The sequence below is a fragment of the Alligator mississippiensis genome, chromosome 5 (genome assembly GCF_030867095.1).
Source record: "Alligator mississippiensis isolate rAllMis1 chromosome 5, rAllMis1, whole genome shotgun sequence".
Taxonomy (NCBI): Eukaryota; Metazoa; Chordata; order Crocodylia; family Alligatoridae; genus Alligator; species Alligator mississippiensis.
Genome location: NC_081828.1, coordinates 100,426,003 through 100,441,440, shown reverse-complemented (window position 1 = coordinate 100,441,440; position 15,438 = coordinate 100,426,003). Strand labels below are relative to the sequence as shown.

General features: G+C 45.5%; 1 protein-coding gene and 1 long non-coding RNA gene across 2 annotated transcripts in view; one reads left to right on the top strand and one right to left on the bottom strand.

Moving 5' to 3' along the window:
• Positions 1–1,918: 1,918 nt before the first annotated feature.
• Positions 1,919–7,917, bottom strand: LOC109283475 (uncharacterized). The gene is made up of 3 exons (XR_002090642.2): positions 6,288–7,917; positions 4,839–5,139; positions 1,919–2,374 (listed from the first exon to the last, which is right to left on the bottom strand). It is a non-coding gene; the product is annotated as an uncharacterized LOC109283475 (long non-coding RNA).
• A 1,415-nt stretch (positions 7,918–9,332) lies between these two features.
• Positions 9,333–15,438, top strand: part of MARCHF11 (membrane associated ring-CH-type finger 11) — a 44,426-nt gene continuing 38,320 nt past the window's right edge. The window contains exons 1-2 of the mRNA XM_006260972.4: positions 9,333–9,610; positions 11,048–11,203. Of these exons, the coding sequence (XP_006261034.1) occupies positions 9,413–9,610; positions 11,048–11,203 (354 nt within the window). The 5' untranslated portion in view covers positions 9,333–9,412. The remainder of the gene's footprint in view (positions 9,611–11,047; positions 11,204–15,438) is intronic.

Sequence of the window (15,438 nt, the reverse complement as noted above, 5' to 3'; positions counted from 1 at the left end):
TCTGTTTACATTTTCTAGTGTTATACTGTTGAAGTGTTTGAAAATGGCAGTTTAACAGATGGCTATCTCATTCAGAAGTGCATCTTATGTTACTCCAAACATGCAAAGTATATTTAAAATTAAATTTGAGTGTTCAATTATTCTTGGAATACTTTTTGAAATAGGTTATCTGCTAGGGACATGACTGTTGTCTTCAGTTAGACATAATCCTGTCATTGAACCAGATGAGGTTTCTGTGTCATTTGACATACTTTCTTTTTTTAACAGCGCTCATGTCACATTTTGCTTAGCTCATTAGAATTCAGCTAGTATTTTAACATGGTTGTAGTCATTGTCTTTATCCTTGTTAAAAATGAAAAACCACCACCAAACTACATAGTATTTTTTCACAGGAAGATAGGGATTGTCAGAATGGAATGGACCAGTGATCCATCCAGTCCATTATTCTGTTTCTGACAGTTGCAAGTGATGGTGCATCATGGCAGTTTTTAGAAAGAGGAGCAGGATTTGGTAATTAAGCGTGCAGTAATGTACCATAGCCATTCTCTCATGGTCCTGCAAGGGTCTCTCCTTGGCTATCACCTTTATGCTTTATGCTTTCTTCTGTGCAAACTGCTTTCATTGTTATTTGTACGCTGATTATTCCTTTGACCATATGCATCTCTGGATGACTCACCCTTACATGCACGTAGGCTGATTCACTATTCTGATTGGCACTTCACATCACATGGAAAGTAGCTTAGCCATTTAAACAAGGAAGCAGCAATAGTCAGCTCAACATTGTCTAACCTCTTAACTAGTGATTATAACTCCCCATCCTGCCTTATGTTTGATTCTCAGTTGTGATACCCTGAATGACTATCACCCCAGAATGGTCTCTCATCCGATATCCAATCTGACAATTTGAACTTACTCTCATTGCTGTTTTGTAAGTCCCTTAAATGGCTAGGCCACTTTTTGCTTCCTGTGCCAGGTGGACCAATGAGAACTGAGGGCAAGATAGCAGGGGCAGGCACATTTTATTCCTGAGAATACACCTGCCTTTTTGAGCAAAAGGTTAGATTATACTGGGATAGATTAGCTTTGGGGGATGGAAAGAGAACATTGAAGAACTAGAACTTTGTTAAGAGGGAAACAGCATAATGTGATAATGGTGGGGGAAAAGCTTCCATTCCTTTCAGTGGTTGTACTTTCCCTACCTTTACAGCAACTGTTGCAAATGCCACATCCCACAGTCTTATCACCAGGGATCCTGGTTTTCTGATAAAAAAAATCACAAATTCTCTTACAAAAACATTGCAAATTCTGATAAAATCCCCCAGATCCATTATTAAAATTAGAAGGCCCCCCCAGACCTGCTGGTGCCCCTCACTCACCCCCACAACAGGCTGCCCCGCCTTACTCATGCCTGTTGCTCCCCACCCACAGCCTATGCCCCCCAGCCCTGCTGGAAGGCCCCCCCAGATGCCAGGACTATGGGGCCAGGGACCCAAGTGTGCCGCTTCCCCAGGCTGCTGCCTGCTTGGGCAGCGGCAGGGCTGGCTCCTGACTCCCCCCCCAACCCTGTCGGTGTCCCCAGACATGACCCCCAGCCCCCCAGTCCTGTCAGTGGGTCCCCCAGCCCCCTGCAAGCTCTACTTACCTCACAGGCTCCAGGAGCAAAGTGAGGCTGAGCTGAGCCCAGCAGAGCTGTGGCTGACTGAAAGCCTCAGGCCTCACCCTTCCCTCTCCCACTCTGGGCAGAGTTGAGGGTTTTTCACCCTGTTTGCAGTTAGCTCTTGTAGGCTGGAGCTCAACCAGCCTGCAGGGCTCTTTGCAAAAGTGGGAAATCTGTGGGTTTATCTGATAAAAAGGGGAAAACTGTGGTTTTCTCCATTTTTCCATGGGAAACAGAAAACTCAGATCCCTGCTTATCACCTTGGTGTCACTTTAATTTTATTGTTCTTTATTTTTCATAATATGACAATGTCTTCTGGCTCAACCAAAACCAAAGACCCATTATGCTAGGCACTACTATGATAGACAGTAAGTCCTTCTGGAAACACAGAGTGTCCAGGAAGTGTGGCATCTGAGGAGACAGTCTAGGTGAGTCCAGCAGGAACTTCCATGTTGCAGAACAGGAACAAGCCAGCCACAAGATCCTTGCAAAAGCAGTAGCTATAACTGCTACATCATACAGTAAAGAGTTGTGCATATAATTTCCTGTATATAAGAAAGAATTGCCTATGTACCACAAGCCTCATCAAGATACCACAGGTTAGTACAGACAGTTCAAGAGACAGTTCTTGTCAGTAAAGGTTAACAGTCCAGTAAAAAAGGCTGATGAAGGATGAAAGAAAAGAAGTCTTCCTGATCCAGGTTCACAAGCGGAGAACTAGGGCCCAAAGACATTGAGTTACTTTTCAAGGTCACAGGAAATCCATTGCAGAGCTTGTAACTGAATGCAAATCTGAATTCCAGCCCACCTCTTTAATTATAAAATCATCTTATCTTCAACTCCTCTCTCCTGTTCCACCCAGCCACTTACACTGATGCTGTTACTAAAACCTTTCACAACATCTCCAGAATCTGTCTGTTCCTGCCTGCATTTATTTTTCTAATTTCTGGTTTTAGTCCCTTTTTTTTGGCTCCCATTCCTATGTCCCACTCACCAGAAGTCTTCAAGCTGCTTGGGTTGGAAGCTGTGCCATGTAATGTTCTCTACCCCTTCTGATTTTTTCCTTAGTTCCTCCTCCCACTCGCAGTATACTGACTAATTCTGGTAAACTCTGAAGTGTGAAATTTAATAATCTTGGCAAATTTATAGAATCTAGAATGACTGCATGTGCAATTAGACACATAACTAGGTAATCCTTTCAAAGGCTTACTAAATTATCTTTCTAAAAAATACCTCATGGCAATGAATTTTACAGGTTAACTGTACACATGTGAAAAGGAAATTCCCAATACCAATTTAAAATGTTCTTCCTTTCGTTCTTAAGTGCCTTTTAATATATATATGCATTGTGGGAAAAGCTAAATTGTAGACTCCAATTAACCTTCTTTATGTACTATATAGAGGTGTATATGAATTACATATTATATATATATATATATATATATACACATGTATATATATATATATATATATATATATATATATATATATATATATATAGTTAATACACACACATATAGTTTACACACACACACACACACACACACACACTGCAATTGCCCATCAAGAATGATGGGGCGGGGAGTGGGGGGGATGGAGCCCTGGACCCCTCTCCCTATCCGGTCCTGCTCCCCCTTCCCTCCAGCTACTTGGGGTCCAGGCCTGCTCCCCTCCTCACTGCACTGGCAGGGGCAAGGGAGGAGCAGATCCAGGTCTGATGTGGGGAAGGACTGGGCCCGAGGGTGGGGAGAAGCTGGGTTGTTGTGGCGGTGGGGTGGGGGGGAGCAGCAGGCCAGGGCTTACCAAGCGGTGGCAGGGGGATGGGAGGACTGGGCTCGGGGACAACGTGGGGGAGCGGGGGTGGGGGAGGAGTGTGCCCGGGCTCAATGGGGAGAGGAGGCTTGCTCCTCCCTTCCCCCCGTAGCTGCCACATTGGGCCGGGCTGGGTCCGCTGTCCCCACCCCCCCACTGCCAGAGCGGGCCGGCTTTTCCCTCAGTTTGGGCTCGTTTCCCCCACCACCACATTGGGCCCAGGCCCACTCCTCCCCTGACCTCACCGTCACCCCCGATGCCATGGCACACCCACTCCTCCCTCCCACATCGGGCCCATTCAGGGACAGAAGGAGTGGCCTCAGGGCTGACACGGGGGAGGGGGAGGGAGGGGGAGGGAGGAGAAGTGGGCCCAGGCCCAAGAGGGGAGGAGGCCTGCTCCTTCCCTCTCCTAGCTGCTGCTGCAGCCACATCAGCCCTGTTAGGCTGGGCCTGCTGTTTCCCTCCCCCTCTTGCGGCAGGCCAGCTTTTCCCCTGCTTGGGCCCGCTCCCTGTCCCACATTGGACCCAGGCGCACTCCCCCCATGCTGCCTGCAGGGAGCAGGGCAGGACGGGGAGCAAGGCCAGCCCTGCTGGCCTCGCCCCCCCCTTTACATCCACTCTGTTGCCACCACCTCCAGGGAGCACGGCAGGGGGGGAGTGTCCCCACAATCCATCCCCTGTGTCCCCACCTCATCATGGCAGTGGGCTGCCTTCTGTCAGAATGCTTCTTTGTGCAGCCAATCACAATGCAAATAAAATGTTATGGACAGACAGACAGACAGATTTAGAGTTTTATACTATTAGAATATATATATATATATATATATATATATATATATATATATATATATATAATAGTTCAATTATATTTATGTCTTCCTTTTTTACATAAATATGAAATAAATGAAAAAGACCAGTCAATCCCTACTTTTTAACTTTCATGTTAGTCCATTCTCAAAACTTAATTTTTTACATCCTAAAAAAATCAATACAAATAAGGCAAAAGACAAAAATATCAAAACTATGTACAAAATAGACAGTGATATATTATTGTTCTACAATATTATTTAAGGTAGCCTTACAGCATTCTTTTTTTTTACTTTCAATCCTTTTATTTTATTGTTCTTTTTCATCCCTTTGGTTTTCAATTCATAGTTAGTTTAGACTTGCTGTCTCTGCACTTTTGACTCATATTGTTCCTATTTATTCTGACAAGTCTTATTCTTTCTTTTTTATTATAGTCTCTTATTGCTTTATCACTTGTCCATTTGTTAGATTCCACCCTCCATTTATGTTTGGCCTCTTTTATTCAACATTCAACTGTTATTATTTTGTTATGAGAAAATTCCAATATAGGAAAATTACTTACCCTACAGTATTTGTGCTTCTTCATGATGTTGCTTGCACTGTGCATCCCAAAGAAGGCACAGTGTGGATCTCACTGTAGGTGGTTGGCATGCAGTATCTCCTGAGTGGTGTGAATAAGGAATTCCAGATGTATAAGACAAAGACTGATTATAATACAGCTCTCCCAAACTCACCATCTGACCTATTAGCTTAGTCAAAGACACAGTGCAAATGCTTGCATCATTTACTGATTTCCTGATCTCTGGAGCTGGTATATGTCTGAAGCAAGAGGCCTATGCTGAGGTCCCAATCAGGATGGGTTTCTGTGGAAAATGTGAGAGTACGAAATAAGAAACAACAATTCACAAACCAAGAGAACACTGTGCATGACTACAAAGGCAGATGGTAAGCTGAAATTTCTGTGAAGTGGATTTTAAATGGAACTGAGTGAGAAACAGTATAGGTAAGAGGTTAAGGCTCTTATAGGCTCCCAGGTCCCTCTGGTAAATATTTTCCTGCTTTGTGATGCTTAATGTGGATAAGCAGTCTTTATCCATGGTATGTACAACTAGCAAACACTTTTAGATCAGTGATTTTGGGTCTGGAGTATTTGGTCATGATGGTGTAAGATCAAGTCTATGTGATGTAACAGTTGGATTAGAGGCTGAATGGATATCCAGAGTGGCTAAGTACAGACAGTCAAAAATCCAGAGGCTGAATCAATTCAATTTTTGCAGGTTAGTCTAAGCTGTGTAGAGAGAACCAATAAGCAAGTGAACAGACATTCAGTTTTGATTCCAGAAATGCAGCCACATGCCTTCAGTGGCTTAGGCCAGAAGCTGGCCAGAAGCATGTTTTAGCACCCCACTAAAATATGCCTCCTTGCCTGACTGGAGCAGACAGCCTGGGCCAAGGCTAATCCACCACCCTGTGTGTGAATGGAGGGGAGGAGGGGGGGACTTGTGAGAGAAGTGCAAGACATTCTGGGTTGCTGGAGGATTGTGAGTTAACTTGAATCTTGAGCAGATCTGGAACACAAATTCAAGAAACTGATTTAACCTATATCAGTTTAGTCTGATACTACATCCATCCAGGTTCATCTTAAAGCAGTTTGGCCATATTGAAAGTGGTTTATGTACACTGAACTTATGCTGTGTTGCATATTTGAACTTGCCCTGGAAAAACATCAGCCACTAGGTAAGGGGCTGAGTGACCTGGTGCATTTGGTAATGATAGAGTCTGTTGGCAGAGACTGAGACTGTGGCCGTTCTTTATCCAGCTCTTGGGCCTTGGTCTCTGTATAAATAAGTGGTATAAATAGTAGTGCAATTGGGGAGCTTGATTTATTCCTCCTCATGGATCTGTAAGAAGAGGGCTGGCTATGACATAAGACAGAAAGGTCCTCTTTTGGATCAGCATGGCCAAGGTCTCCCATCAATCAGGTATTGCTCTGGCCCATTGCCAACTTTACCTGTGTAAGTTTATTGTCCCATGAAGGTTTCCCATGTTGACTCTGAGGTTGCTTGCAAATCACAGCAGGAAAGTCTCTGTGTTGGAGAAAATGCATTTATTGGCAAAAATGTTGAGGAAAACAAAAATCCTCAAACAAATAACAGTGCTAAAGAATGATGCCTTATATCGGGCTCTGGTGCTCAATAGCTGTTGCTCAGTGTGGTTGCATTTTAAATTCATAATTAGTGTCAGTGCTAGTTCCTTTGTTTGTACTAATATTTGCAGTGCCTGACTGCTTGCTGCTACTATTTTGGTGAAAGATGTAGGTTTATCCATAGAGGAATGGTGGGATTTTTAATTTCCCTTTCTCTCTGCTTAGAATTGTGTATACTGTCCACTTGTCCTTTCCTTTCACCTTTACCAATGTAATACTGAGTTGGATCTGTGATAGATTATCTGGCACCGAAGAAGCCAAAACCACAGCTAGTACTGAAGCCAGTATTTTTATACAGATTATTGTATCCCATCCCAAATAAAAGAAGAAATCTTATTCAAGGAACACTTCTGCTCTGTGTGCAAGCTCTGAAATCTTAACTCAACTCAGTTTTTACAGAGTAATTAGGCTAAACTATTGAAACCAAGACATTAAGCATTGAGGTGAATCCAATTTTTGCTTAAGGGTTGAGGAAAACAAAAGGAGTTGGCCAAAAGGGTCAGGTTTTTTAAAAAGTATTTAGGAGTCTAAAGATACAGCTGACTACTAGAGGCATTTTCAAAATCACTTAGGATGAGATTCTAGCCTAACTATTAGCATGTAAGTAGACTTAGGTGTCTACCTGCTTGAATCCATGGAAAACAGTAAATGAAAAAGGTAAGTGGGTCCTTCCTTATCCTTACTGCTTTTTTTTTCACTGAATCTTAAGGGGCAGGTGATGGAATGTTACAAAAGTAGATGCATTAATAAACTTTCAGGACTTGAACAGGGTGGAATAGAATAACATTAAGGGACTTCTTATGGGAGGTGGAATAGAATCTAGCTGTACTAGTCACTTAACTCCATTGAAATCATAGGAACTAATAATCGCAGGTTGGCTTTCCTTTTTTTTCACAGCACAGTGTGGTTTGAATTAGAGGAAAAGGGTAATTATAGCACTTCTGGACCATCAATAGTTGTACTTCTGTCTGTTCTGTCAATGTGATTGAGATGGCTCTGAAAACAAAACAGTTTCTTCCCATTTTCAATCATTTGATCAGTCATCATCATCAAGACAAAATCCTTGAATGCCACACAGTGGTCTCTAAGTCCTTAAAACAGACTATTGGATCTTCAATCTTTGTCCATCTTTGGAAACCACTGGATTTCATTTAGTGAGGGGCCTTCAAAGAATGGTCCCTTTAGTGCACCATTGAAGCCTTTAGTGATCCAGCCTTCCTTTTTAACTCCTTTTATTAGGATAAAAAGTTTGGGTTTTTAATCCTAATAAATACGCCCACATCAAGAAAGCCACCAAAACGAAACTAGTACTAATAAGGCAGTTGGCTAGTTTCATCTACAAATAGTCTCACTGCTGATCTTAACTTGCAACTTAATGCAGAGCAGCTGATGAAGGTGACATGAGTTAAATTGTTTATTCACTGCTCTCCTTCATTTATTTCTACTTAAATGATAAGTTAGAGAACCTGTCTGGCTCTATTACAGCCCTTCAGTTCCCTTGTCAAGGCCTCTTGTTTGCTTTCATTTGAGATGAAAAATTTTATTTTTGTAGTACTTATAGAAATGTTCACATACTATATCACACTCTAATACAATTTGTAAAAAAAAATACAATTTGGAGGTTTTATCATAAAGAACTCTTTGTAAATATGAATTGATCAGACTGAGTTTTTGTACATAGTATTTTTTCATGCCTCTTTAAGCAGATTAAGAATATGATTAAGAGTGTGATGATTTCATGAACTGGACAAGCATTTTTTTAACAGAAAAAATAGCAATGCAAACATTTGTCACTCTATCATTAATTCAGCCCTTCATTTTTCAATTTCTGTTCTACAGACAAAATGCCTGCAATCCACACTGATAAAAGAACTCTTGGTCCATGATGATGGGGCCCCTCTTGCCACCTACTCGACCCCCTGCTCTCGGAGCAAACACCACTCATTTAATAAAACCTTGCTTTCCTTCCCTCCTGCACGTCAGGATATACTTTCCTCCTTATGCATATACATGCAAACACAGAGTTTTGATCTTGATTGTATCCCATTCCTCTCCCCTCAGGCTTTCTCAATCACTGTTTTAATACTTCAGCATACAAATTGTTACTGTGTCTTTTTTTTAAAGGGAAATGAGAGAGACAACCTAATGTCTAAACAAAAGAGAAAATGGGGGAAAGGAGGAGAGGAGACATCTGCTTTTGACTCTTCCCTCTTGAAAGGGAAAATAGGCAGACAAGCATTTTTCATCATATATTTTTGTTTAAGGAGGGTTGAGGAAATGCCCCAAAGTCCCTAAGGCACTTCTCTGGCTGTGCCACACACCAGGGCTAACGCACTCATATATTACAGGTAGATATTACACTGTTAGAAACCAGCAAAATATTAGAAGGCAGCAGAATATTTGGAGTCTGATTATTTGCTGGACTTGGGGGGGGAGGAGTGCGTGCGCGCCCGGGCCCTGCCGGCCGGCGGACCCCTCTACCAGCCCAGGTCGCTTCCCTTAGCCCGCGATTTGGCAGCAGCCCCCGCCCACCCTGACCCTGCATGGGGATGCACCGCCTCCTCCCTGTCCCGGGGAAGCCCCATGGCCGCACGCCCCGGACTCCTCACACCCCGAGGCTGTCGGAGCCGCGCTCGCCCCGGCCCCTTCGTGAGCAACCCCCCCGCATCGGCGACGAACGCCGTGAGCCCCGCCCGCCCACGTGTCCCAGCCGTGCCCCCGCAGCCCAAGGCAGGCGCGGCGCCGGGCTGGGCGGGACGGGGCGGGGGGCAGTTGGCGCCTCCCTCCCGGTGACGGCCGGCGCCTCCCGGCGTTCGCAGGCGGCGGTTGGCGCCCCCCCTCCCCCCGCGGGGGCGGCTCCGACCTGCAGAGCAGCGGCTGCAGGTTCCCGGCGGCGCAGGTGGGCCGGGCCGGGCTGGGGCTGGCGGGGCATGAGCAGCACCCGGGACCCCCTGCGCGGCCCCGCCACCAGCGAGCCCGAGGAGGGCGCGGCCGCGGGGGCCGGCGACAAGCCCGAGACGCGCTCTGTTTGCAGCAGCGAGAGCGGCGGCGGCAGCGGCAGCGGCAGCGGGAGCCACCCCGGCGGCGCCGGCCCCATTTGCAAGATCTGCTTCCAGGGCGCCGAGCAGGTGGGCAAGCGGGACCCACCCCATGGGCCAGGCTGGGCCGCGCTGAGACTGGAGGGATCAGCACCACGGACAGGTCCCGCCGCCGCCGCCGCCGCAGCGCTGGTGGAGGGCAGCCCGGGCGCCTGGGTCCCCTCCCTGCCCCGCGGCCCCGGGAGGCTCAGCGACCCGGGCAGCTGGGGCCCCCCAGACCCGAGCAGGGCCCCGTACCGCAACGATGATGAAAGCGAGGGAAGAAGGGGCCCCCAAGCCCTGGGCCGAATCCTTCCCTCTGTGTCACTCTCTCGCGGGCCCCACCACTGCCCCCAGCCCTGGCACCCAGGTGTCCTTGAGGACTGCGTATCCAGACTGCAGCCGACTCGGTCTCGAGGCAAAAGGCATCAGAACTGGTGGCAGCAGCGATCACTTTTGTTAGATCCACTAGACTTCTTTTATTAGACCAACTCATAATCGTATTTATTAGACCAACTGCAATCATATTTATTAGACCAACTCATATTTGCAGATCTCTAGTGGGTCCAATAAAAGAGATCACCTCTGCCACCAGTTCTGGTGCCTTGAGGACAGAGAATGTTTGGCTTTCCTGAGAGTGGAGAAACCACATGCTGCTGCCAAGGGCAGGGTGTGACCACAGAGGGTGTTCAAAAGCTGGCCCCCGGCTGCCCTGGTGTGTTTCTCAGCTTCAATCTAAAACCAGGGCAATCCCCATCATGGTTGGGGGACTTCCTCCGTGCAGGGGGCTATTCTCAGTGGTGGCAGACAACAGAAGGAGGAGCAATGGTCTCAAGTTGCAGCCAGGGAAGGTTTGGTTGGATATGGGTAAAAACGCTCAGGAGGAGAGGAACAGAGGACCCAGAGAGGTGGTGGGATCTCCATCCTTGGAGGTTTTTAAGACCCAGCTAAACAAAACTTTGGCTGGGATGATCTAGTTGGGGAGGGTCTTGCTTTGAGCAGGAGGTTGGACTAGATGTGACCTCCTGAGGTCCCTTCTAACCCGCATTTTCTGTGATTCTGTGACTTAAGAATCCAGTCCTTGAACCACAGATCCCCCCACAAAAGTTTCAGGTTTTTCCCCAGGGCAGAGAGTAGGCTGCAGGATGAGAGAGGAGAGCTCTGTTAAGCATCACTGCAGAGGGAAAGCACCTGCCCATCTGCTTGCAAGTTATTAGACAGCTCAGGAGTGGGATGGGGGCAGGCACTGGCACACAGTAAATGCATCCAATTTTTTTAATCATCATGGATTATTGAAATGCTAAATACAGCTATTTTAACAGCAGCTCTTTATTTATTTATTTATGATGATGATGATGATGATGATGGTGATGACGTTGGGGGATATTGACTTGGAAACTAACTTGTTGTTCCACAGTTGGAAATGAGATACTTGCAGAAAAGTCAAAAGGTCCCTGTGCAATTTAGTTGAACTTGCTCTCTTTTCAGGGAGAACTGTTAAATCCCTGCCGCTGCGATGGGTCAGTACGGTACACACATCAACTTTGCTTACTAAAGTGGATAAGCGAAAGAGGGTCATGGACCTGTGAGCTGTGCTGTTACAGATACCATGTTATAGCAATTAAAATGAAAAAACCTTGCCAGGTAATTCTCTCTTTCTCGCTCTCATTTTTTTTAAACTGCAGATACTCATTTTTATTTACTGTATAGGCCTAAATCTCACCCAGTATCTATTTCTGAGGCCAGGGACTGCATATTTATGGTATACAAATAAATTTTATATCTGTAACCAGAGTGTTGTAATATATAACTGGAATATTAATTTATTCTACAATGTGATTTGCCTTTACGAGGTCCCACTGCAAAACTGAAACCTTCTCTACTCTCCTCTTGTCATAATCAGCTGCTTTGAAATGGGTTCCCATGAGGATTGACATGGATTTCAGTCATTTGGCACTAGGAGACTCTTTAGGCCTTAGCTTTCCTATAGTAAAAGTTAATGCCTCCACCAGGATAACAAGTCTTTGTATCCCTTTTCCATAAATAGAGCAGCCAGGTCCTCTAAGATATAGCTGTCAGACTCAGGCCTCAGGCTGGATATGTACTGAGGGCTCCTTGTGATCTAGATCCAGCCAGAGGCAGGAGGATTGCCATAATGGGACCAGTGGTGGGTCTGAAGCAAGTTCAGGGGTGGTGGTAGAAAGCCAAGCTTGCTGCTGATGGCCATGCTCAGCAAAACCAAAGGACCCTGGATTCTGTGACAGGCCACACCCACCAACTTCTGGTGCCTACCTGTAGTGCAGTGGGATGGTTTGAGAAGCTCTGTGAGCTGTATCTATATATCTGACACCCCCTACTCCACAGTTTCAGGCCGGTGCTTGGGTGATTTTTATCTGTTCCTTCTTCCATAAGCCATACATAAGTATTTAGTAATATGTATTAGTTCTCAGGATCTGGTAAAGACTCTGTGTCAAAGTTTGGTTTCAATTGTTTTCTACCAGTATGGATCCAACAGTGACAGGATTTGCTTAAATCTAAGGAAGTTGTATCTTTTGTTATATTCTATGGGCCCACTTCTTGGGTCTTGCCAGAATACAAAAGCGAGTTTAAAGCAATTTTTATATCTTCTTGTTTCTGCAGCCAGCTCAGGGCCCCTCCAACTCCTGGCACAACCTAGAGTAGCAGCAAACCTTGTATAATATTTGCAATGGTCTTTCAATGATTGTTCAAGAAGCTGAAGCACATGCCTGGGCCATTCCTCTGTACTTTGTCCACACCATCATATCAAGGAGCTGAAAGCTGGAATGGTGTAGTGTCAGCAGGTTGGTATAGGCACTAAACAAGACCTCAAAATTGGACCCCAATTAGTCAGAGGGTTACTGGAATTTTCTGAATTGTAGATATTAGTTGGATTCTGTGGACCCAGAATCAATGGAACTTCCTAGGACCAAAGCACTTCGATTTTTTTCCCCCAGATCCTCTGAGTCTAAGGATTTCTTTCAAATCAGAGATTATACCAGATACTGTGAGGCTGAGAGCAATGGATCACATAGAATCATAGAATCATAGAAGTAGGGTCGGAAGGGACCTTGTAGATCTTCAAGTCCGACCCCCTGCCTGGGCAGAAGGAAAACTGGGCTCAAATGACCCCAGCCAGGTAGGCATCAAGCCTCTTCTTAAAGACCCCCAGGGTAGGAGCCAGCACCACTTCCCTTGGAAGTTGGTTCCAGATCCTAGCCGCCCTGACTGTGAAGTAGTTCTTACGGATGTCTAATCTAAACCTACTCTCCGACAACTTGTGGCTGTTATTCCTTGTTATCCCAGGGGGTGCTAGGGGAAACAAGGTCTCCCCCAAACCCTTCTGGTCCCCCCTAGTGAGTTTACCTGGTGACCCCCTGAGGGGGGTCACCAGGTCCCCCCCCCCCCAGCCTTCTCTTGTGATGGCTGAACAGGTTCAGGTCCTATAGCCTCTCATCGTAGGGTCTGCCCTGCTGTCCCTGGATCATGCAGGTGGCCCTCCTCTGGACCCTCTCAATGTTGTCCACATCCCTCTTGAAGTGGGGTGCCCAGAACTGGACACAGTACTCCAGCTGTGGCCTGACCAGTGTCGCGTAGAGTGGGAGGATCACCTCCTTGGCCCTACTTGAGATGCACCTGTGGATGCATGATAGGGTCTGGTTGGCCCTGCCGACCGTGACCTCGCATTGTCGGCCCATGTTCATCTTGGAGTCAATAATGACTCCAAGATCCCTTTCTGCCTCCGTGCTCTCAAGAAGGGAGTTTCCCATCTTATAAGTGTGCTGCTGGTTACTACTGCCCAAGTGCAGCACCCTGCACTTGTCAGTATTGAAACGCATCCTGTTTTTGTTAGCCCACCCTTGCAACCTATCTGGGTTGCATGCCCACCTAACCCCACATTTTGGTATCATCAGCAAATTTAAACAGGTTGCTTTTCACCCCGTCGTCCAAATCACTGATAAAGAAATTGAACAGTGTGGGTCCAAATCTGAAGCTACTCCATACTTTGAAAGTAAGGGATTGTAGAGGGTTGAGGATCTGCTTAGCTCAAAACTGTCTCTCGGTGTTTGTTTATCTTCTTTGTTTATTGTCCCTGTGGGGCAAACTCCTTCCCTGCAGGAATTAACCCAAACAATTAGTAAAACAAACATATGAACTGCAGGGGGTCTCTTCCCAGACCCAAAGAGAAACTCTAGGCTTGGATGTACCACAGCTTGCCTCTTCTCTTCCTTCTCTATCAGTTCTATTCCAGCACCCAGTCTCTTGGTCAACTTCCAGTCTCTCAGTGTCTCTCAGCCCCCTCAGCTCTCAGCAGCAGCATATCTAGACTCCTGGCAGCCCTGGGCAAACTTTTAGTATTGGGCCTCCCTTCCCCAGAGATAATGATAATAATAATGATAATTGGACAACAGAAAAAAAATACCATTTTTGAGCCCCCTTTCTGTCTAGGCCCTAGGCAGCCACCTGATTTGCCCATGCCTGTGTCCAGCCCTGGCTCTCAGCTCCGTTCCTCCCCTTCCCCTCTGGTTCTGGGAGCCTCTTAACTTCTGTGGAGCCAGCCAGCTAATTATGCTTCGCACCTGGCTCAGTTCTCCAAGACAGGCTTACAATCAGTTTCTGTCTGCCAACAGCTGGGCTTTAGCTCGAGGTGTGCACCCCACCCAAGGGATGACCCATAGCACACTACTACAGAGGTGACCTGTAGAAGACCTGCTCTCTCCAAGTTTTTCCTCAAACCCAACAGGGACAAGGGTTTGAAGATGGACCCACAAGATAAAGAATAGATTCTGGTTTTATAACTTCTTCTGATTTTATAATTTTCACTAGGCATCCCCAACCTGGACTTGACTGTGCTGATAGTCTCTATAAGGACCAGTTTGGAAAGACAAATTCTTCTGTGGCCTTTATCTTTAGAACAGCTACTTATTAGAAGCCATGTTGTTACTCCTTCTGCATGCAGTATCACCTGAGGTGTAGTCCAATAAATAAAAAGTTAAAGCTTCTTTTAGCTGCTATAGGGAAGGTCAGATATTCCTCAAGGGCCTCTGGCTGGATGCTTAGTTAGAATTATTTTTCATTACAGACATTCTTGGCTGTGGAATTCTGAAACCAATCAAAGAGCTAGGTTTGTGACATTGAATTACTCTTTATAGGAGAAACATCATTCTTATCTCTGACAATTTATTTCTTCAAAGCATAACTCTTAATCTGCTCAATCCTATAAAATAATATTTCACAGATTAGAGATATAAATTATCTTGGGTCAATTAGTTTCTTCTGCTAGTAAAGCAAAGCTGCAGTTTGCCAGAACATGTAGCTTCAATTTTAATTTTGGTTCCTGATTATATGCATTTTTACAGGGCATCTTTTCAGAGTCCTGAAATTCATTGACTTGAAGGGATGCTCTTCACTTGAGGTTTGTGCCAAAAGATGCAGAGTACTCCTTTTATTTTTTCTCTGTAGAAGTCCTTTTTATTGAACTCTTCTATGATGACTTATCTAAGTATAATTGGTACTGATTTTTCCTAGAGTTTTACTGGGAGGCAGGGATTTCTTATGGTGATATCTTTTATTGGACAAAACTGTATAGTTGGGAAAGAGTTATAATGCTTTCAAAAGCTTGTGTATATCCGTCACAGTTATGCAGCTGGCCCAATAAAAGATATTACCCTAAGAAATCCTTGCCTCTGGCATAATTTCTGGACTGTCCCAGCTCCAAATCACTCTTGCATTATCAGAGTTGTGCTATACATTTTGACAGTATGATCTCAGATTTAAATTCTGAAGACAGGTCAAAACCATCATGCATTCTGAACTTGTCTCTGGCACATAGGAGCATAGGAAGTACCTCTGTTTCTTTG